The sequence below is a fragment of the Pipistrellus hanaki genome (genome assembly GCF_964339955.1).
Source record: "Pipistrellus hanaki genome assembly, chromosome: 2".
Taxonomy (NCBI): Eukaryota; Metazoa; Chordata; class Mammalia; order Chiroptera; family Vespertilionidae; genus Pipistrellus; species Pipistrellus hanaki.
The window spans coordinates 198,738,971-198,762,112 of NC_140504.1; the positions used below are offsets into that span (position 1 = coordinate 198,738,971).

General features: G+C 67.9%; 1 protein-coding gene across 1 annotated transcript; it reads right to left on the reverse strand.

The window, feature by feature from the left end:
• Window positions 1–3,656: 3,656 nt before the first annotated feature.
• TP73 (tumor protein p73) lies at window positions 3,657–20,934 on the reverse strand. The gene is made up of 11 exons (XM_084875833.1): window positions 20,698–20,934; window positions 12,133–12,319; window positions 11,765–11,880; window positions 9,508–9,617; window positions 9,083–9,225; window positions 8,710–8,822; window positions 6,654–6,775; window positions 6,040–6,188; window positions 5,684–5,822; window positions 5,343–5,436; window positions 3,657–4,028 (listed from the first exon to the last, which is right to left on the reverse strand). The coding sequence occupies exons 1-11, from the start codon at window positions 20,911–20,913 to the stop codon at window positions 3,702–3,704; spliced, it is 1,716 nt and encodes a 571-aa protein (XP_084731959.1). The 5' UTR covers window positions 20,914–20,934; the 3' UTR covers window positions 3,657–3,701.
• Between the last annotated feature and the right edge of the window lie 2,208 nt (window positions 20,935–23,142).

A 23,142-nucleotide genomic window follows, 5' to 3' on the forward strand; every position in this document is an offset into this window, starting at 1 on the left:
TTTTATTAGATAGGATAGAGGCCTGGTGCACGGATAGGGGCCATCTGGTTTGCCCTGATGGTGTCCTGGATCAGGGTGGGGCTTCCTTGGGGCATGGGGCAGCCTGAGCGAGGGGCCTGTGGTGGTTTGCAGGCCAGCCATGCCCCTGTGGCGACCCAAGTGAAGGCCCTGATATCTGGAATTTATTTACCTTCTACAATTGAAACTTTGTAGCCTGGAGTGGAGCCAAGCCTCCTGCTTGCTCTGTGGCTGCTGCCATTTCTGTTTGGATTTGTTTACCTTCTATAATTGAAAATTTGTAGCCTTGAGTGGAGGCCTGGTCCTGCCAGGGTGTGTAGAAAGCTTGGCTTCCTCCATTGCCAGGGAAACCCAAGCCTCCCTCCTGGTAACCATCTTGGTTGGGCTTATTTGCATACTTGCTCTGATTGGTTGGTGGGCGTGGCTTGTGGGTGTAGTGGGGTGATGGTTAATTTGAATATTACTCTTTTATTATGTAGGATTAGATAGGATAGATGTCAGAGAAGAAGGGAGAGAGAGAGAGAGAGAGAAAAACATCAATGATGAGAGAGAATCATGGACCGGCTGCCTCTGGCACACTGCACACTGGGCCTGACCAGGAATCGAACCTTGACCTCCTGGTTCATAGGTCAACGCTCAGCCCCTGAGCCCTGCTGGCCAGGCCCCTGAGGTTTTTATTTTTGTCTGTTTGTCTGTTTTTCCATCGTCAATATTTCCCCTCATTTAAACCTGACACTGGCTCTGGGGCTCTGATATGGAAGTGGACGCCTTGGCGAGCATTTTTCAACCCCTGATGTCATTCCTTTTGGCTCATGGATAGAGTATCAGCCTGCGGACTAAAAGGTCCCGGGTTCGATTCTGGTCCAGGGCATGTACCTTGGTTGTGGGCACATCCCTGGTAGGGGGTGTGCAAGAGGCATCTGATTGATGACTCTCTCTCATCGATGTTTCTAACTATCCCTCTCCCTTCCTCTCTGTAAAAAATCAATAAAATATATTTAAAAAAAAAATACAGACGCAGACCCCTGGTAGGCGACCGCAGCCTAGAGAAACGCCCACTGTGTTTTATTAAAACCTCACTCTCCAGCCCCTCTTTGGCTGTTGCTAACCCTCACCCAACGGTATTTTTCCATCGATTTTCAGGGTGAGTGGGAGGGAGAGGGAGAGCCAGAGAGAAACATCCATGTGAGAGAGACATGTGACTCGCTCCCAGGAGGCTCGGAGACAGCACCCGTGTTGGGAGGGGAGCGTCCACAGCATGGAGGGAGGTGTGCTCGCACAGGCGCCCCATGGGACGTCCCTGAAGCCGAGACCCCCGGCCCCACGGGCTGGAGAGCGTGGGGGGGCTGGGCGGCAGGCGGAGCCCAGGTCAGCCCGGTGGGGCGGGGGAGAGGGGGCGGCTGGCTTCGCTGGACCCTGGCCCGCGGCCTTCTTGTCTGGAGTCCACGCTGAGCGCCCAGCTCCGAGGAGCAGTGGGAGGGGGGTCCATTGCCCCCGGGAACACGGGAGAAGCCCACAGGGGTGTCGGGCCAGCGTGGGCTGCGTCTCCCTCGCCCGGTGGGATCCGTGTGGCTCCTGGTCAGATGGACTCGGAAGAGACAGTCACGGGCCGAAGCCGGTGTGGCTCAGTGGTGGAGCGTCGGTCTGCGGACTGAAAGGTCCAGGGTTCGATTCCGGTCAAGGGCATGTACCTTGGTTGCGGGCACATCCCCAGTAGGGGGTGTGCAAGAGGCAGCTGGTCGATGTTTCTCTCTCATCGACGTTTCTAGCGCTCTAGCTCTCTCCCTTCCTCTCTGTAAAAAAAAATCAATAAAATATATTACGGGACACGTGCTTTATTGTTACAGAAACGACAACCCCACTCCGCACCTGCCCGCAGGACGGCACCCCGAGACCGCACCCCACTGCGGGCCTTCCAGCTGCTCCGAGCGCCGCACTCACAGAAGACGCGTTTTCTCACCCCGTGAGCAGGAGCGTGGGCTGGCGTGACGAGGGACACCGCGTCCCAGATTGTCCCTGACCCGTGCGCAGGGGGCCCGGGCCGCTGGGTGGGTGAAAGGCCGGCTTCCAGGCAAGAGTGGGCAGATGACCAGCGCTCCCGGGTGTGGCCCTGGAGGGGGTGGGCCCGAGGGGGTGGGCCCGGAGGGGGTGGGCCCGGAGGGGGTGGGCCCGGAGGGGGGGCCCCGGAGGGGGTGGGCCCAGAGGGGGTGGGCCCGGAGGGGGTGGGCCCGAGGGGGTGGGCCTGGAAGGGAGGGAGAGGGAGGAGTATGGCCCAGGGGCACCTGCGGGGAGGGGGAGCGGGCGTCTGGATCTGAGGACCACATGCAGGGAGGGGGAGGGGGCGTGTGGGTCTGGGGACCACGTGCAGGGAGGGGCGGGCCCACGGCCGCAGACCCAGGCTCCGTTGGCGGCGAAGGCTGCCTTTAGCCCAGTGGAGGCGGGTCCCGCTCGCGCTCCTGTGGGGGGGCCGCCTGGCCTGGAGGGGCCGCCAGGCAGGGGGCGGAGGAGGCCTAGGGCCTGTTCACCCTGTAGGGACAGTGCTGAGCCTCTGTGGTCTCCCTTCCCCTGACAGCCCTCCCCACGCAGACCCCCCAAGAGCCTGGAAGCCTGAGGAAATTGGCCTGTGACGCCGCCCCCTTCTGCCGTCAGCTAAGAGCTCACAGCCCCCAGCAAACCCCGGGGCCCCGGGCTGTGTCCGCCTGGCCCGGCCTGGGCCACCCTGCTTCTGTGGCATCAGTGGCAGGGCACGGAGACGGGGGACCCACAGGGGCACGGAGACGGGGGGATCCACAGGGACCCGCACAGGGACAGGGACCTGCTGACTGGAAAGCACCAGACGCCTGCTCCTTGCGATGTCTCAGCTCAGCATGCCCGCTGGTCAGCACCCCCTACCCTGCCCCCCGGAACGAGGGGCTCGCATCGTCCCTGCCCTGCAGCCCGGCTCCAGAGGCCCCATGGGGGGCACACAGAAGCCAGGCCCAGCCCAGGAGGGACCTTCCTGTCCTGCCCCAGCCTCCAGCTCACAGGGTCTCCAAGGGGAGGGGGTGCTGTCTGACAGGAGGGCCCCCGCAGCCCCAGGGCCTGCAGGAGGCTGCCTCTCCATGGGCTTCATCCCCTCAAGCCAGACCAGGGCCCCCAGGGTGCGCCCGCCCCCTCCAGCCGGGCCTGCTGCTCTGGAGTCCACCGGGAATGCTGAAAGCGGGGCTCATTAAAGAAGCAGGTGACCCGCTGAGGGGAAGGTACGGTTTTATGAGCAGCCACAGCCCTGTCCTGAGGGGCCTGCCTTCCTGGCCACTGCCGGTCCGAGGAAGGCCTGGGTGCCCCCTGCCCTGGCCAGGCCCCGGGGCCCCAGGAGGGCCTTGCGCTCGGCAGTGCTCCCCTCCCGGCTTCCCAAGTCCAGGGGAGCCCGGCCTTCCTGGGGGCGGGAGGCGGCGGCCGGTCCCAGCATCGTCCCCCGGGCCAGGCGTGTGGTCCGCGGCCCGCGGCGGCCTCTCCGGGCTCGGCCTGGGCCTGGGCCTGTCCCGGGCACGGCCCCCGTCCGGCCTCCGGGGCAGACGTTGGCGAAGAGGAGGAGAGAAAGCCAGGCTTCCCGGCCCCTGTCCGGCCCCCGGGGCAGACGTTGGCGAAGAGGAGAGAGAAAGCCAGGCTTCCCGGCCTCGGTCCGCGGGCCCGCGCCCCGGCGGTCAGTTGGCCTCGGCCTCGGCCAGCTCCTCCTTGATGGGCGGCCTCCGCACCCTGCAGTCCGGGAGGTCGAAGCCGAAGTCGGGCCAGTCGTCGGGCGCGGCGGCGCCGGGCCGGTTGGGGATGGTGATGGTGTGGCGCACGCGGAGGTGCACGGCCTCCATGACACGCTGGCGCGGCAGCTCCCCGGCGCCCAGCGGGAAGGCGGCCGCGTGGCCCCCCGAGCGCAGCAGCGGCTGGGCCCCGCCGTCGTGGCCCTGCTTCAGGTCCTGCAGGCCCCTCCAGATGGCCAGCCGGTACTGGTCCGGGAGCTCCAGGGCGCCCAGCTCCTGCGGGGGCGGGCGGGCGGCCTTGGTGGAGGCAGCTGCGGGCACTGCCCATCCTCTCCCAAGGCACCCTCCACGGGAACCCCTGCTCCCTGCAGGGCCCCAGGACCAGGAGGGACGAGGGACCCCCTGACCTGCAGTGCCCCCAGGACGGAGGGGAGGGGCGCGAGGGACCCCCTGATCTGCAGGGCTCCCAGGACCAGGAGGGACGAGGGACCCCCTGACCTGCAGGACCCCCAGGACCAGGAGGGACGAGGGACCCCCTGACCTGCAGGACCCCCAGGACCAGGAGGGACGAGGGACTCCCTGCTCCCTGCAGTGCCCCCAGGACGGAGGGGAGGGGCGCGAGGGACCCCCTGACCTGCAGAGCCCCAGACTCTCTGGAGCTTGACAGTGGGGTGCAATAGAGCAGCGCTGAGGGTCCCACAGGGACCGGAGTCTGGGTCCCTCCCTCCCCTGCCGTGGGCCTGGACACGCTGTTTGGGGGTCCTGACCAGTGTCAGGAGGGCTGAGGAGTGAGGATGGGCTAGGACACCGGTGTGTGGTCACTGCCGAGCTGTGCACGGCCTGGGCCCATCTATCAGCCCCGTGACCAGTGCGCCAGCCTGAGGACCTTCCGGCTCCAGCCCCTGAGCCCAGAGCGGGGCCCAGATGCCCCGCCCCTGCTCACACGTCACGCTGCGCGGGGCCGACATGAGCAGGCCGGCCGGCGGGCCACGGGGACGTGAGCTGGTGGCAGGGCCGCTCGGAGGGCAGGTTCCTCTGACAGACCCGTGCCTGGCCGGCGGCTCCGGGCTGGGCTCCGGCCCGGCATCTAGCAGGGGCAGGCCTCCCGGTCTGGGAGAAGCCCCACGCTGGCTCTGGGGTGAGCCTGGCCAGGCTGAGCTCAGACGCTGGCAGCCTCAGAGCCTGTGTCCCCGTGAGCGGGCGCTGACCGACCAGCTCTGATGCCCCCAGCCTTCGCCTCTGGAGCTCAGACTCAGACAGCCCCTCTGCCGCCTGCCAGGCAGCCTGGCCGCTGGGGGCCATGACCTCCAGTCACACTACCCCGTGCCACCCCATGCCACCTTGCCCACTGCTTGTGCCACCCTCAGCCACCGTCCACACAGCCAGACTTGCGTAGGCTCATGCGTGGACTTCAGCCAAAGCCAGAGGTGGGGCTATGGATGGGCTTGGGGAAAAGATTTCCCAAATCTCACAGCCCCCACCCCACACGTAAGAACAGGAACAGCCAGAGCCCGCCCGCGGGAGGGGAAGGGAGAGCCCTCTGCGGGCACGGGGCGGGCGGGCACGGGGCGGGGGCGGACGCAAGGTTACCTCCAGGCTGAGGCTCTGCAGCTGGTAGACGCTGTGCACGCCGTGGGACGTGAGCCGCTCGAGGCAGTTGGGGCAGCCCAGGCCTGTGAGGAAGCTGCAGAGAGCGCCGGGCTGGGCGGGCGCCGCCCTGCAGGGCGACTCCAGGCGCCCGCCGGCCACCCTGCCACCGCAAGCCCCCAGGACACCCCGGCTTTGGTTGGGGACCCGCTCCCTCCGCTCAGTCCTCCGTCTGCTCTCCGCATGGCCAGGGACAGAGACCAGCCCAGGCTGGGGCCGCGGACCGGGAGCCGCGAAGGGGCTGGGGCAGTGGGTCGCGGCAGGCCCAGCAGCAGCCCACGTACCTGACCAGGCTGGGGTCGGCGTGGTAGGAGGGAGGCGGGGTGCAGTGGGACCCCGAGACCATGGGCTGGGAGCTGTGGCTGCCGTTCATCTCGCCGTTGGCCGGCAGGGTGTGGCCGTGGGTGTTGAGGACCCCGGGACCTGGCGGGAGTTGGGAGGCCTGTCTGAGGCGCGGCACAGCCCCCCCGGAGCAGGACTGGGCCGAGCCCCCCACCCCACCCGCTGTGCCTCCTGCGTGGCTGGGGCTGCTGGCGAGGCCTCGGTGAGGGCCCTGAGCTGGGCGGAAGCGTCCTGTCCGGAGCCGGGCCTCCCCTGGGGCCTCCCCAGCCACCTCGGGGCCCGCTGCCCAGCCACTCACCCATGGGCCCCAGGCTGGGCCCGGCCGCAGAGCCGTGCGGGGGCGGCTGGCCCACCAGCTGGTTGACAGAGGGCAGCTTGCTGACCCCGCCGTGGGGCTTGTTCACGGGCGAGAGGACCGGCCCGTAGGATGGAGGCTGCAGGTGGCTCCTGCGTGGAAAGGGGCCCGTGTGGGCACGGGCACAGGCCGCTGCCCGCCCCTCAGTCACCTCCGCCTGGTGCCCCTCCCAGGCCGGTGGGCCCTGACCCCTGGCCCCGAGCGGAGGTGTGAGGCACCCCCGTCCTCACCCAGCCTGCCCAGGACGGGGTGCCAGCCCAGGGCCGGGCCGCGGGGGAGGGAGGTGGGCGGCTCCTGGCACTGAGTCGCCCGGGGTGTTGGTGGGTTGGCACTGCTCCGACCACCCCCTCCGCACCCTCCCGGCAGCAGGCGTTTAGGGGGCCCTCGGTGGGAGAGAAATCAGTCTGGCCGTGGCCACAGCAGGCCGGGAAGGCTTCCTGGAGGAGGGGACGCCGAGCGGGCGTCGCTGCCCTGCAGAGGCCGCCGTTCGTTCGGAGGGGAGGGACGTCTGGTCCCGGGCCGCGCCCCCCACCCCCCCCCCCGCCTGAGGCACTCACGGGCGCTGCAGGAGCTGCTGCTGCTGCCGGTAGGACTCCACCACCTGCTGGGGCACCAGCTCCATCAGCTCCAGGCTCTCCTTCACCTTCATCAGGATCTCAAAGTTCTCCCGGCCCCGCACCTGCACAGAGGCACCCTCAGCCCAGGCCACCGAGCCCGGGACCCTCAGCCCTCCTTCCCCTTCCCCAGAGTCCAGGACCTCAGCCTCTCCCCCCTCTTCCCCAGGAGCCCAGACCCTCAGCCCTCCTCCCCTTCCCCAGGAGCCCCGGACCCCCAGCCCTCCTCCCCCTTCCCCAGGAGCCCCGGACCCCCAGCCCTCCTCCCCTTCCCCAGGAGCCCCGGACCCTCAGCCCCTCCCCCCCTTCCCCAGAGCCCCGGACCCTCAGCCTCTCCCCCCCTTCCCCAGGAGGGCGGGCGGGTGTCCTCCGTCCACACAGCCACGCCCACCCTCCCCTGCCCCTGAGCCTTCACCCCGCCCTCTCCACCCCTCCTCAGTGCTCAGCACACTCCGGGTTCACGGCAAAGGACTCAACCAATAACGGGTGTTAGGAGTCGGGGCTCATTCTTTGGCTCAAGTGCAAAGCTCGCGTAAGGGCAGACCGGTCCTAGCCAAGCACACAGTGACCTAATCTGCCACTGGATGGTTCATGTCACATGACACTGGTGTAGCCCTGGTGGGTGACAGTGAGGTAACTGCCAGACCTAGACTGGGGGGTCCTCATGCCCCCCCAGGAGCTGTGTCATCCACGCTGTGTCCAAGCTTGGAGCTGCCGACACAGACCCTGACTTGGTGGTGCCTGCTCTCCCTGCAGTTCGCCCCGTTGGCCTGGCTCTCTGGCCCTGCACTCCCCTCTCGCACCTGCCGCCTGCAGGGCGGGTCTCAGCTCTTGGTGTGACCAGCTGCTCGGGGCTGCCCGGTGGGTGGATGGATGGATGGATGGATGGATTAGTGGGTGGATGGATGGATGGGTGGATGGACGGATGGATGGATGGATTGGTGGATGGGTGGATGGGTGGATGGATGGATGGATGGATGGATTGGTGGGTGGATGGGTGAATGGATGGGTGGATGGATGGATGGATGGATTGGTGGATGGATTGGTGGATGGATGGATGGATGAATGGATGGGTGGATGGATGGATGGATGGATGGATTGGTGGGTGGATGGGTGAATGGATGGGTGGATGGATGGATGGATGGATTGGTGGATGGATTGGTGGATGGATGGATGGATGAATAGATGGATGGATGGATGGGTTGGTGGGTGGATGGATGGATGGATGGGTGGATGGATTGGTGGATGGATGGATGGATGGGTTGGTGGGTGGATGGATGGATGGATGGATGGGTGGATGGATTGATGGATGGATGGATGGATGGATGGATGGATGGATGGGTTGGTGGGTGGATGGATGGATGGATGGGTGGATGGATTGGTGGATGGATGGATGGATGGGTTGGTGGGTGGATGGATGGATGGATGGATGGGTGGATGGATTGGTGGATGGGTGAATGGATGGATGGATGGATGGATGGATTGGTGGGTGGATGGATGGATGGATGGGTGGATGGATGGATGGATGAATGGATGGATTGGTGGGTGGATGGATGGATGGGTGGATGGATGGATGGATGGATGGATGGATGGATTGGTGGATGGGTGGATGGGTGGATGGATGGATGGATGGATTGGTGGATGGGTGGATGGGTGGATGGATGGATGGATGGATGGATGGATTGGTGGGTGGATGGATGAATGAATGGGTGGATGGATGGATGGATGAATGGATGGATTGGTGGATGGATGGATGGATGGATGGATGGATGGGTTGGTGGGTGGATGGATGGATGGATGGATGGGTGGGTGGATGGATGGATGGATGGATGGGTTGGTGGGTGGATGGATGGATGGATGGGTGGATGGATTGGTGGATGGATGGATGGATGGGTTGGTGGGTGGATAGATGGATGGATGTAGCTGCCAGACCTAGACTGGGGGGTCCTAATGCCTGCCCCCCCACTGCCCAGCCTGGGCTCGCCGATCGGACACTCACGTGCATGTAGTACATGTCCTCGTCCCCGAGCCGCCTCTTCTTGGAGCTGGGGCCCAGGGCGGGGACGGCGGAGGGGCCCTGCTTGAAGGCTGGAGGGCCGGGCGGGAAAGGCTCTTGAGCAGCAGGAGGAGGCGGGACAATGCAGATACAGCCAATGGGACACCTGCCCCCGCCATCCATCCTGGTGGAGCTGGACGCCGGTGGGCCCCGAGGGGGCTGGTTCTTTGCCCTGAGCACAGGCTCTCGACGCCCCCCACCCGAATTTCACCCAAGTCCCCGAGGCAGGCCCCCCGTCCTGCGGGATGGCCGCACTGACACTTGGGGTGCCCCCCCCCCGGCCAATGCCCCCAGGCCCAGCCGGAGCCCTGCTCACCGCGCTTGCTGGCCGCCCCGCTCTTGGCGGCGCTCTCGTTCAGGGCCTGCTGCTCCCGGTAGTGGTCCTCGTCGGCTTTGCGGTCTCGGCCGGGACACGCGCAGATGCGGCCCTCGAAGGACCGGCGGCCCAGCACCTGGCCACTGCCGGGGCAGCGGGAGGGAGCTCAGGCCCAGCCCTGCCCACCCCCCACTCTCCCCACCCGCCCAGCTCGCCTAACGGGGCCAAGGGGTTGGCACTGAGTGACCCACTGCCCTCAGATACCCTCTCGAGGCCCAGCTCTGCCCCAGCCCCAGAGGCCTCCCTCCCCGCGCACCCTCTGCAGGGCGCCTGTCTGCCCCCTTGGGCCACCCCTGTTTGCCTCCCTGTCTCCCCCCCCCCCCCAGCAGGGTTGAGTCCCCTCCCCTCCCCCGCTGTGCGCTCACTCGCGGGCCTCCAGGGTGATGATGACGAGGATGGGCCGGCGGTTCATGCCGCCCACGCAGCTGCTGTTGCACATGAAGTTGTACAGGATGGTGGTGAACTCCGTGCCCACCTGCAGGGGGCAAGGGCTGCCGCGTCAGCACGTGGCCCCAAACCACCAAGGTGGGACTCCTGGCCTTCAAAGCACCATCCCTCACCGCTGGTTCTGGCCCAGGGGAGGCTCGGGGGAGGGGGCATGCTCTGTGGTCCTTTGTCATTGACACCCCCCCCATCCATCACCCATTCACCCACCCACCTATCCATCCATCCACATATCCACCCACCCACCCTCTATCCATCCATCCATGATTCCTTCCTTCCATCCATTCATCCATCTATTCATCCTCTATCCATCCATCCACTCATCTCTCCACCCACTCACCCACCCATCCATCCATCCATCATCCATCCTTCCATCCATCTACCATCCATCCATCATCATCCATCCATCCACTCATCTTTCCATCCATCCATCTAGCCATCATTCATCCATCCATCTACTCATTTTTCCATCCACCCACCCATCCATCCATCCATCTATCCATCATCCATTCATCCATCCATCCATCCTTCCATCCATCCCTCCATCCACCTACTATCCACTCACTACCCATCCATCATCCATCCACTCATCTTTCCATCCATCCACTCATCTATCCATCATCCATCCATCCATCCATCCATCCACCCCCCCCCCCCCCACCATGCACCTATTCATTCATGTCAATGCCAAGCACTGTGCTGGCTCTGGGTACCAATGAGCTCAGACCTGGATGAGAGGCACAGAGTGCTGTGGTCTGGCTACTTGACCATGTCTCCTGGCACAGGTTGGAGGTCAAGTCCTGGAGGCTGGGTGTGAGCGGGCATGGTGTGAGTGGGCACAGGTGTGAGTGAGCATGGTGTGGGCTCTCCTGGGCAGAGGGTGCCTGCACCGCCATGGCAGACCCTGGCCCCTTTCTCAGGGAGTGTGGGGAGCACTGAGACTTGAACCCAGAGCTCATGGCCACACAACATGGGGGGCTGTCATGGTTCATGACAGAATGTAACTGCAGTCACTGGCTTCGGAAAACAGCCTTTCCCAGAGCACCAGCAGGGGGCAGGAGAGCCCTGCGTGCAGGCCAGGCCAGCCCTAGCAGGTGAAGGCGGGGCCAGGAGAGGGGGGAGAGGGCAGGGCCATCAACCCCCCCCCCCCCCCCCCCGGGCCCTGGCCCACTGAGCTGCATGCTGCTCTGAGGCCTGGGGCCGTGGGGAGGGGGACAGGGACAGCTCTCGGGGTGGCTTCAGAACCAGAGAGAGGACAGGAGAGGGCTTGCTGTCCACCCCCTGCCTTGGCCCCAGCCCACCATCACCCTTAGTCCCTCCACCCCCACTTCTCTTCACCCCCAGCTTCTCATCCCAGCCAGGCCCCCATCGGCTCCAAAATGCCACCCCAGACCGTTGCCTTTAGGTCAAGGGCCGACCTCCCCGGGCCTCTGTATCCTGCCCATCTCTAGCAGCCCCCCCTTCCGGCAGTCACCCCTCATCTCCGGGACATACATGTGTCATGCCCCTGACCGGGGGTCTCTCCTACCCTGCCCTCCTACTATCATCCATCCATCCATCCATCCATCCACCATTGAACTGGGGTTCCAAGGAACACAGTTCCTCCAGCCTCGGCCCTTCCCCCCTCGAGTCCTGTGTGTGGGAAGAGAAGACAGATGCAGCTCAGAGGTTGAGAATTGACCTATGAACCAGGAGGTCAGGGTTTGATTCCCGGTCAGGGCACAGGCCCGGGTTGCGGGCTCCAACCCAGTGTGGGATGTGCAGGAGGCAGCCAACCCATGATTCTCTCTCATTGGTGCTTCTTTCCCTCCCTCTCCCTTCCTCTCTGAAATCAATTAAAACATATTTGGGGGGGACAGATGAGGACTGAGCTCAGAGGTCGTTAGCCATCTCCCCTCCCCCCGTAGATGGGGACCCGGTGTCCGGAGCGGCCCGAGGGTGAGGTGGCCGCAGGAGCAGGACCTTGGGGTGAGGGAGGCGCCCCATGCCATGGACTTCACCTGGTGACTCGGGACAGAGGGTCTGCCAGCTGAGGGGACCCGAGGGTCTCTGCCCGGCCCCCCACAGGTGCCCGTGGCCCTGTCCAGCATCCTGGTCCCCCCATAGGTGCCCCTGGCCCTGCCCTGCATCCTGGTCTCCCCACGGGTGCCCCTGGCCCTGCCCAGCTGCCCGGCCTACCTGGGGCGGCTCGTAGGGCACCACGACGCTCTGCCTGCCCGTGGCAGGGTCGTCCACGTACTGCGAGAGGCTGTTGCCCTCCACACGGATGAGGTGGCTGGCGGGGGCAGACTGTCCTGCCGGAGGGGACACGGCCTCAGAGGCGCCCAGGGGTCTGGCCGCCCCGGGGCCCGGTGTGTCCCGCACTCAGCACCTCCAGGCCTGGCCCTGAGCCTCTGGGTGGGACGCAGGCCAGAGCCCTGGTGCCCTGGGGGTGCCAGGCCCGGCAGCCCTGCCGGCTCTCCTCAGGCACCCCCCCCGAGGCCCAGCGGCCCAGCCGGGAGGACATGGGGGACGCTGGGCCCCGTCAGCCCCTCCCGCCGCCTCACCCTCGTTGAAGTCGCGCCCGAGCTCGTGGTTGGGGCAGCGCTTCACCACCTCGGTCACGTGCTCCGCCTTCTTGTAGACGGGCATGGCGCGCACGGCGGTGCCGGGCGGCGGCGGCGTGGACACCTGGATCTGGATGGGGCACGTCTTGGCGATCTGGCAGTACAGCTTCTTCAGCAGCGGCGAGTACTGGACGGGGTGGGGGGGGCGGGGGGTGAGGCCAAGTCCCAGCTCCACACGCTCCTGTGCCGCCCAAGGGAGGCGCCCCGCCCCACGCTCCCCGAGGACCGGCCCACGCCGTGGCTGCTGAGCCTCCGCGTGGCCTCACCCTGGAGAGTGGGCACCTGTGCCCTTGTCTGGGTGAGGACAGTGGAGGCAGGAGCAGGACCGGAGCTGGGGGAGGGGGCCTGGGAGCCTGACCGGGGTCTCTCCTACCCCCCTGCCCTCCCACTTTACCCAGCGAACCCAGTCCTCCGGCCTCAGCCCCTCCCCCCTCCAGTCCTGTGTGGGGGCTGTGCGTCCCGCCTGGCTTCTCCTGCCATGAACCCCAGATGCAGCCGTGTGCCGGGGCCACAGCACGGGCAGGCAGGAGTGGCGGGCACAGTGATGGGCAGGAGGAGTGACGGGCAGGAGGAGTGATGGGGTCCGTGGGGCCGAGAGTCTGGCAGCCCCAGCACAGGGGGGAGAGACCAGGGAGGGCCACCTGGGCCAGCAGCCAGCTCCCACGGGGTGGAGCCGGGCTCCAGGCGCAGCTGAGTGATGTGCCCCCTTGCCCCCCCCCTTACCCCCCCCCCCCCGCCACAGCACACAGCCCTGGGTCTGAGAGCGGGGGCTCCCCGCCTGAGCAGCCTGGTCCCCACAGGAGGGGCCGCTCCCAGCCGAGCCCAGCTCCGCGCACAAGCCCCGATGACATCATGGGGTCTGGACTCCCCATCCGAGTCCGGAAACGCGGACCTGCAGCAGCGGCCACGGCACAGTCGGGGGGCAGGGGGCGCTCGCGGTCACCCCGCCCGGGAGCAGCCCGGGAGCTGTCCCTGGTGCTGCCTCTCCCGGAGCGGAGCGGGCTGGAGAGCGGGGCGCTGCCGGGGTGGAGGCCTCGCCTGGGCAGGCAGCGGGGGGAACAGGCGCCGGGGACCCCGGGGAGCGGCTCCCCCTCCCTCCCTCCCTCCCTCCCTCCCTCCCTCCCTCCCTCCCTCCGCGTCCTGGCGAGCCCCGGCCCGGCTCCCCACAGGGTCCCGCCGGGTGCTCCCTGCCGCCTGCTCCTCTGGCACACACCTGCCCGCCCCACCCAACAAGGGCCACGTTGCCCTGGTCCCCGCTCCTGACAGCACCAGGGGTGACGCCGGCGGTGGGGTGGGCAGCAGGGAAAGGCCGAGCCTGGGGTGGGCAGGTGAGACCCGCAGGGGCCCCCTCCGGCACCAGGCGCCCCTCCTCCCGGAGCTCGGGCCTTGGCTGGGCGCTTAGGACACAGGGCAGAGGGAAGCCCGGTCCCCGCCGGGCCCGTGGGAAAGGTCCCGTGGAGACACGCCCTCCCCGCCCGCCCGCCCTCCCTCCCGCCTCTCCTCCCCGGAACCGCTAGATGGATGTGTTTCAACAGATTCGGAGCCGATAAAATCTTATTTATCTTCGGCTGTTGACACGGAGCCGCCCGGACTTGCCTGCTCCGGGGCGTGCACCCCCCACGTTCGCAGGAAACGCGGTGCCCACACGCTGGGGGATGCCCACCCTGCCCTCTCCGCGCCCCCCTCCCCGCTTCCCTCCTCCGACCCCACGCCTCTCCGACCCCCAGCCTCGGGGGCCGGCCTGGCTGGGAGCTCGGGTCCGGCCGGGCTGAGGGGCCTGGGCAGGCGCGGTGGCGCTGGGTGGCGGGCGAGGCGCGGGGCTGTTAATTCCTGGCGCCCACTCCTCACGGCGGGGTGCCCAGCGCCCGCCGTGGGCAGGCCCGGGCAGGAGCAGAGTGGAGAGGTGATAATAACTTGTCTGTCATTTTCCAGGGACATGCAGCATCTTGCAAACCGCAAATACCGTTAACCAGCTCGGGCGAATCTGTTACAACAGATTCTGGAAGACCAGGCTGTGGTGGTGGGGGGGGGGATGGGGGGGCTGTTTTTTAAGTGATTTTTTAGGGCCCACTTTTATCTGCTTTCTGTGCGTGTGTGCCCGTGTGCAGAGCCACGTTCTCTCCTCTCTGAGGACCGCCCCCCTCCCCAAGGCCAAGCCCTCTCACTGGGGACCCCCCGCTGTGGTCCGGGGCCTTGTCACCAGGCTCACAGGGGACCCAGGCCACCTGCCCCTGAGCCTGTGGCCCCGGGTCAGGGACCATCTCTCCTTCCCGGTGAAGAGGGGCCTCCAGGGTGACACAAGCCACAGAACACTCCTCCAGCCCCTCAGGGGCCCGTCACCCTGCACTTCCCGGATCACTGCCCAGATCACTGCCCGGATCACTGCCCAGCTCACTGCCCGCCTCACTGCCCGGATCACTGCCCGGATCACTGCCCAGCTCACTGCCCAGCTCACTGCCCGCCTCACTGCCCGGATCACTACCCGCCTCAATGCCCAGATCACTACCCGCCTCAATGCCCAGCTCACTGCCCGGATCACTGCCCGGATCACTACCCGCCTCAATGCCCAGTTCACTGCCCAGATCACTGCCCAGCTCTCTGTCCCGCTCAGCGGGAGCCGCAGGGTGGCTCTGACAGGTGCCAGGAGGCTGGGACAGGGCCGCAGGGAAGCCACCAGCCTTGGGAGGAGATGGGCCACCAGTGACAGCCCCTCAGCCTGCCTCAGAGCACGCACACGACAGCCCACAGGCAGCACCCCAACGTGGCCCGGGCCGGGTGGCTGGAGCCTGCAGGGACCCCGTCCCTGTAGAGCCAGGGCTGGCCCCGGACATGCCAGCTCCCAGAGGCCGCTGTGGTCCTCGGGACGGGCTGGGAGGGGACACGCTGGCACCCCACGCAGGCAGACAGCCGGGTCCCCTCACCAGAGCTCAGGGAGGGTCCACGGGACACAGAACCACACAGGTGTTGAGTGACCAGGACCCAGTCCAGGAGCTGCCCACTGGGGGCCTTTCAGGAGCCAGGCAGCCTGACCCCAAATCCCTCCCCGCCCCCAGATCCCATCGCTCGGCCTGCTCATCCCTCGTGGGCTCAGCCAGCAGAGACCTCTGGGATGCTCAGTGCTGGGCTAAGGTCCTGGGGCGGGGGGCGGGCAGCAGGGGTACGCTGAGTGACCAGGAGAGAGGCCACGGCACCAGCGGGTCAGAGGCCACATCAGCAGCCTGGCCAGCAGGAGACGGCCCAGCCCAGAGGGGGAGGGCTGTGGTGGGCCAGGGGCCGGGGCCTCCCTCAGTGCTCGGTCTGCAGGCCAGGCACCTCCTCCGGCTTCCCTGCGCCCCGAGGGGACCGAGGGAGAGCGGGTAATGCTCCGGGGCCTCGGGGACAGGGCTGGGCCTGCAGAGAGCCCCACTCCAAGGCACACACGGTGGCTGTGTCCCTCAGGCCCAGCCCGGTCCAAAGCGGGGTCACCCTGCCCACAAACTGCCTGCTGACTGCCAGCTGCAGTGCCCACAAAGCTGCCCTGGGAGGCAGGCGCCCGCCCTCCTGCTGCGGGCCTCGTGGGCAAACGTGCTAGCAGGGACCTGGCGGGGGCTGTGGGCCAGGCCGCAGAGCTGCCCTGCGTGGGGCCAGGGGGAGACTGGTGGCCAGTGGCTCTGCCCACCGCAGGCCGGGCCCTCCCCTGCTGCCTGGTCCCCATTCCCACCCCCCTCACACTCTCCGGCTGGCCTGGCCTGGTCTGCCTGGGGACTGGGAGGGTCGGCCCACCTGGGCAGGTGCTGGGTCTGCGGGCACTCTGCCTGCAGGACAGGCTTGGAGCCTCTGGCTTTGGCGCGCCATTCTCATCGCTGCTGGGCCCGGTGCCAGCGGGCAGCACAGGGCCAGTCCCTCCCGTGTCCTCGGGGCTGGCGCTGGCCCAGGGGCAGGTGCCGTGGGAGAGGAGGGAGGAGGCCGGGCCAGGCCCTGCCGTGGCCGATGCTCAGGGCCCCTCCTTCCCCCCCTCCTGCCCCGGAAGCTGCAGGTGTGTCCTTAGTCCAGGGCCCCGTTCATTTCTGTCCGGAAGCAGTGAGTGAACCCGCTCCCGGCCAGCGGGAAGGCCGGGGCCTCTGTGAGCCTGGGGATCCGCACCTCCAGGACCTGCGCACGGTCCTCTCAGCTTTTCGTTCAGGGCGGAAGCAGCCGAGGTTTTGCTGAACCTCCTGAGGGTCCCGGGAGCCGGGGGCCACCGAGTTCCGGTTTCTAAGCAGGTGGCCTGGCCGCTGAGCCAGGGGCTGACAGGTGACCATGGCAGGGTGACCTGCCCTTCGAGCTTCGGTGCCCTCATCCCTGTGGCCCGGACCTGCGACATGGGGCTTGTTGGAAAAAGACCCTGCAGCCCTGGCCGGTGTGGCTCAGTGGATACAGCATCTGCCTGCGGACCGAAGGGTCCCGGGTTCGGTTCCCATCAAGAGCACATGCCTTGGTTGCAGGGTCCTCCCCGGCCTGTGCAGGAGGCAGCCAGTTGATGTGTCTCTTTCACATCAATGTTTCTGTCTTTCCCTCTCTCTCCCACTCTCTCTAAAATCAATGGAAACATATCCTCGGGTGAGGATGCGGCAACAACAAAAAGACCAGCAGATACAGGAGATGTTTCTCCATCAAACCTGGGTGGTGGCGTGCCCCGCCCACAGCCCCAACTAGGAAGCTGACCCCTGCGAAAACCAGGGTGCGAGGCAGGGCTGTCAGTCCTGTGACTGCAGGCCCAGGGGCTCCCCAGCTGCCCGAGAGGTGAGTGACCCCAGCACAGCCCCCAGCCCGGTCCTCTCCCCGCCAGGGCCGCCTGCAGCGAGCTGTCCTGCCCGGGCGGGGCGGCCTCCGTCGCTGCCCCCCCTCCTGACCCCGCTCGCCTCCGCAGGAGCGGACGCTGCCTGGCTTCCCGGACGCATACCTGCCCCGCTGCCAGGAGAGGATTAGTTCCCGGCGCATTCCTCAGGCCGGGGAGCGCGCGGGCGTCGTGTTGGGACACCTTCCCGCTGCTTCCCGCCTGCAGCCTCCCGGCTGGAACCGTTCCCCCAGCGGCGGCGGCGTTGACTCAGCCCCTTCCACCCCGGAGCCCGCGCAGCCGTGCCCGCCGCCTCCCACACCTCCTCCGGCCGGGAGTGCTGCTGCCCCAGGATGGACACACTCACACACACACACACACACACACGTGCATACACCATACACATGCATGCATGCACACACACACATGCACACCCACACACATGCACGCACACACTCATACCCATGCACACCCATACACACATGCATACACTCATGCACGCATGGGCAAGTGCGCCAGGTCTGGGGCATTTGGAGGTCACGTGAAGGCCACGTCCAGGCTGCCCCCCAAAAGGGCCCACACTGCAAAACCTTCCCGCTGTGCCCTGCTGCCTGCCCTGCAGACTGAGGGCAGGGCCCCTCGCCGCCCGGAGGTGCCCCAAGCCTGGGCGGCCTCCACCCTCACCAGGTCTCCCTTCCGCCTGCCTCCAAGTGCCCCCCCCCCACATCTCAGCAGCAGCACAGCCAGAGCAGGCAGAGGTGAGCCGGACTGGAGGGGTCCAGACATCCCCCCGCCCCACGGCTGCTCCTCCCTCTGCTTCTGTGACTCCTGTCGCCGTCTGTCCCCAACACAGCCCGCCCGTGGGGGATAGGGCGGAGGGTGTGGAACAGGGATAGACACCTGGCTCTCCCCTCCCCCCTTATTCCCCCCCCTCCCCCTGGTCCAAGACACATCTGTGCCAGGGGGCTTCCTCTGTTCCACAACTCACAGCGCCCGGCTCCCCTCAGCCCAGCCGGGCTGGATGCAGACAGCCTCCGCTGTGCTCCTCCCACCGAGCACCCTCCACGGCCCAATCCCGCAGGCCCGGCCCGGCCCGGCCTGCTAGCACAGTCCCTTCGGCAGCTGCTGGTGCCTGAGACCACCTCCTCCCGCCTCCAGTGGCAGCGGGCTGGTCAGGACCCTGGGCACGACCAGGGAGCAGCTCCCGTCCCCCCGGGGCCAGCTCAGACCTGCACACGTGTGCGTGTGTCCATCTGCACGTGTGTACGGTGCTTGCACGTGTGTGCATCTGTGTGGGTTTGCGTGTGTGCACGTGTGTGCATTGTTTGCATTTGCACGCACACAGGCACACACCTGTGAGCCGGGGGCTGCAGACCCTGGTGCCTAAGGGACAGGCGTGAGGCATGAAGGTGCAGAGCAGAAGCCCCGCCCGGGCGGTGGGTGACCCACGCCCCCGGGCCAGCCGAGGCCAGAGGCCTGTTCACAGCGTGGCCCCCGGGGCGGGGGGTGCGTCCCTGAGCGGGAAGAGGAGCGAAGACAGCAGTCAATCGGACGGCACTGGAGGAAAACACGCGTTATCTATCAGTTACCAGCGGCCGGCGAGGCGCCGAGGCCGGGCAGCAAGTCCGGGCAGCGCCCGCTCAGCGAGACCCCGGAGCCGTGAGCGGCGCCCAGCCTGGCGGCCCGGACGGTGCGCGGGCCTGCCCACCCTCCCCGCCGGGGAGGAGCCTGCGGGGGTCTGCTCGCCCAGGGCCAAGGCGCCAAAAATCTCATTATCGATGTTTGTCCCCCCACAGCCTGCACCCCGAGTGCGGGGGGGGGGCGGCAGCAGCTCAGCCGCTGGAGCGGAGCCGAGGCGCGGCAGGAGGATGCGGTGACATCCTCAGAGGGAGGGAGCCGGGCGGCTGTCGCCTGGAGGCAGAGTGATGGACACAGGTGGGCCTTGCCCTGCCCCTGGGGGGGCGGGCGGGCTGCCTCTATTCTGGGGGGACCGCTCAGCTGGCGGCGGTGGTGGTGGCACCCGGGAGGGGGCAGAGGCCCGGGGGGGAGGCAGCACCCAGCAGACACCCTCCCGCATCCTGCATCCTCAGGACAGGCAGGGAGCCAGCCCCCCCTCTCCCCCCACCTCCTGCCGGGACCCCGGGACCAGTAACTCAGCCCTGATGGCAGAATGAGTGCCGGGGGGGGGGGGGGGCGGGGGAAGGAGGCTCAGGGAACAAGCCTGGGCTCGGGATCAGATTGGAGCGAACCAGGGGCTGCGAGTGTGAGGATGAGGGGGCTCCCGGCCGGGCTCCCCGGCCCCGGCAAAGTGGGGTGTGAGGACCGGGACCACAGGCCATGGAGGCCGAGACAGCTCTCCGGGAGGCCTGCCTCCTAGCGCCCCACCGCCGCCCTGTCCGCCGAGGAGGTAAAAATGACGCCAGCTCGCCAGCTGTGCCCGCCCGAGCCCCACCCGCACAGTGCGGCCGGGGCACCTGTCCGCTCAGCGCGGGGCGTGGGAGAGACAGTTCACAAGTGAGGAGACCGGGCACTGACCCCACGGTGGACCCTGCCCTCCCCGCCCCACCCCCAGGAGCGTGGGAAAACCACAGCCTCGCCAGCGGGGCAGTGGGTTCTTAAAGGGGCAGAGCATGGGGTCACCTGCTCGCTGCTCCTGGGGGCGGGGGGGGCGGGCGGGGAGAACAGACACCAGCCTAGACTTCCTGGTCGGGTTCCCTTTCCAGGCGGTGTGAGCACGGCTGCTCCCTGGAGGAGGTGGCACTGCCAGGCGTCCCGGGATGGGTGCCAGGGCCGGACTCCGCTCCCCCTTTCAGGGGCGGGCAGGAGACCCGAGGGCCCTGTGTGCCCGGCCCTCGGAGGTGGCCCTGGGTCTGCCGGGGTCTTGGCATCGCTGTGGGCGGGCAGGGCGGGCGGCCCCTTCCTGTCCGGCTGCATTGCGGTCAGGAACTCAGGCTGAGCCCATCCCCGGTGCCCAGGCCAGCACCCACCCACATCTGCACACTCGGAGCGAGACACCCTTCCGCCCGTGACTCAGTTTCCCTGGCTGTAAAATGGGGCGACTGCGGGTGGCTCAGTGGTTTCGAGAGTTCATGCGGCCTCAGGCACTGAGCCCATGCCCAGCCTGCGGGGTCAGGTGCTCGGGAGGGCATCCGGGTTGGCTCACTACCTGCTTTCTCCCCTTCCCCCCTCCCCCCCCCCGATCTGGGGCCAGATGCCAGACCTGGGGTCCCGCACCGGGTTCTCCTGATTCCCTGCCTCAGGGCCATGTGTAGAGATGACAGCCGCACTCAAAGACAAAGCCACATCCACCAACCACCAGCCACTCGGTGCCGACCACGCACCGGCCCGGGGGCTCCAGGCAGCAGAGCCGCCTGCCCCCGCCCACCCAGGACGGGGTCCAACCCGGAGCCCCCCCCTCAGCACGGAGTGCATGCCCGCCTGCCTCCACGAATCGCTCAGCTCCCGCCCCGCGGACCTCGCCAGGAGCCATGTCCATGCCCCCAGGCCCCGCGGGAGGCTGCCCGGCTCTGGCCACACGTCCAAGGGCTGGGCACACCCACACTGCCCAGCCCCGGGACACGCCTCCCGCCCGACGCTCCTCCCGCGGGGCGGCCCGGCCGGGAACCTGCGGACAGCTGGACGGCCGGGCGCCCGGGACGTGCCTCCCGCTGGCCCCTCCCCCCCGCCCTGCCCGCGGGGCTGGCACTCACGGTCCAGGTGGCGGACTTGGCGGTGCTGGACTGCTGGAAGGTGACGTCGAAGTGGTGGGGGCCGGGGTAGTCGGCGTTGGAGGGGATGACGGGCGCGGGCGACACGGTGTCGAAGGTGGAGCTGGGCTGGGCGTACGGGGAGTGGGTGGGCACGCTGGCCGCGTGCTCCGCGGGGTAGGGGCTGGCGGCGGCGGCCCGGCCGCCCAGCTGGTCCATGGTGCTGCTCAGCAGATTGAACTGGGCCTGGCGGGAAGCGGGGAGGGAGGGAGGGGGCTGTCAGGCTGCAGCGAGCGCCCGTCCCGTCTGGAAGGTGTCCTGTTACAGCAGCCTTAAAGGGCCAGCGCCCCGTCATCCCACGTTTCCCGGGTCCCCCCCCCCCCCCCGCCCTGGCAGGTCACTACTTGTGCGGGATAAACTGGCATCATCTTCACCTCACCCTCCCCTCCATCCGCTCCCCGCTCCCCGCGCACCTGGAGGCCGCTGTCTGGGGGGTGGCCCAGCCCGGCCCCACCCGGCCGTCCTCCCCGCCGCCCGTCACAGCTCACGTGGGAGACCCTGGACGCTGGGAACCGGGCTGTGGGCCCCATCATACAGGGGACACGCCCCGGGCTCGGGGGGCGGGGGGGATGCCTGGGAGGCGCTGGGGGACAGATTGCTCCGTGTCTGCCATGCGGGAGGGGGGCTGGGAGGGGGGCTGAAGGCCTGAGAGGTGGGCCCCTCCTGTGGCCACCTCGCCCGCCCCCCGTGTCTCCTGCTGGCAGCTCCCCGTGGGCACCCCTCTGCCGCTCTGCACCCGGGCCGGCTCCCCCCAGGTCGCACCACAGCGGACAGGCGCTGGAGCTCCCTGTGTGGGTGTGTCCCTGCTACCCTATGGTGCCTCAAATCCAGGGCAGATCCGATCACCACCCCTCACAGGCCCGAGGTGGGGGGCGCTGTTTGTGTCTCCGTTTTACAAATGAGGAAACTGAGGCACGGAGTGGCAGTGACATGGGCGACGGAGCGGCCCTGGCGGGTGGCCCGGGAGACCAGCCAGATGTCCATGGGGGTGGGAGTGGAGCCAGAACCTCGGGGGTCAGGTAAATTGTGGGGCTTTTGTCTGGGGTCTCCCTGCCTCCTCCAAGTGCAAAAGCATGCGCACCCCGGGCTCAGCCCTCGCTGCACCAGGCTCTCTCCCCCCGGGGGCTGGGCTGCATGGCCTGCCCGCTCCGCACAGCCGAGGGCACCCCCGCCCCCTGTCTCTCTCCACCCTTCCACCTGCCCCTCCCCCCGCCCGTGTGCCAGGACGAGGTCCGGAGCCCCGGCCCCTCCCGCCGGAAGATGCTGCATTGAAGCTCCGACAGGGACACAGGGATGGGGATGCGGGGACGCAGGTGCCGGCAGAGGGCGGGCACAGGAGGCAGGCGCTCACGGAGGCCACGACCCCGCACCCGAGGCCGGCTCCGGGATGGGAGGGTCTTAGCCTGGCGCCATAAGCGGGGACCCGCCCTCAGGGGGATGGGGGACCCCTGCAGGCCGGCCTCCCCGCCCCCCAGCCTTCACTGGTGAAGCACGGAGGCCCCACAAATGGTAAGGCGGCTCCGGGCTCAGGCTCCTCCACCAGGAAAACACCTCCGAGGGCCGTGAGCTCGGCTGGGGGCAGCGTCTGCGCCCGGTGCCGCGGGGGCACAGGGCCTGGGCCCGGCCGGGCCGGCAGAGCCTCTGGCTGCGGGGGCGGGGCCGATGGCTGCGGGGCGCGGGTCTCCTCTGGGGGGCTGGAACACCCTGGAACTCACTGCAGGGCTCCCCAGCCGTGAGCACGCCAAAAGCGTGAGTTGAAAGAGGCCCACGCGTGTTCCGTGAACTGCAGCCCACGAAGCGGAGCGCAGGGTGAGGGTGGCCTCTCCAGCCCGGTGCTGCGAGCGGGGACCACGGCGCCCCCCGGAGGACGCGGCTCCATGAGCCCGAGGTTCCTGTCTGCCCGGGGCTGCGGGCCCCCGGGGACACACACTCACCGAGCACCCAGGCTGGGACCCCCCCCCCCTGCTGCAGCCACGGCCACACAGGCCACATGGGCCACAAGGGCACACGGGCCACACGGGCACACGGGCCACATGGGCCACACGGGCCACACGGGCCACACGGGCCACACGGGCCACACGGGGCACACGGGCCACACGGGCCACATGGGCCACACGGGCACACGGGCCACACGGGCCACACGGGCCACATGGGCCACACGGGGCACACGGGCCACACGGGCACATGGGCCACACAGCCCACACGAGCCACACGGCCCACACGGGCACACGGGCCACATGGGCCACACGGGCACACAGGCACATGGGCACACGGCCCACACGGGCACGGTCAGCGTGGCCGGTGTGACGGAGCCGTGCAGGGGCTGAGGGCGGGGCCCAGGCCCGGGGCCATGGAGGGCGGGAAGGCGCCCCTCCCCGTCTCCTGTGG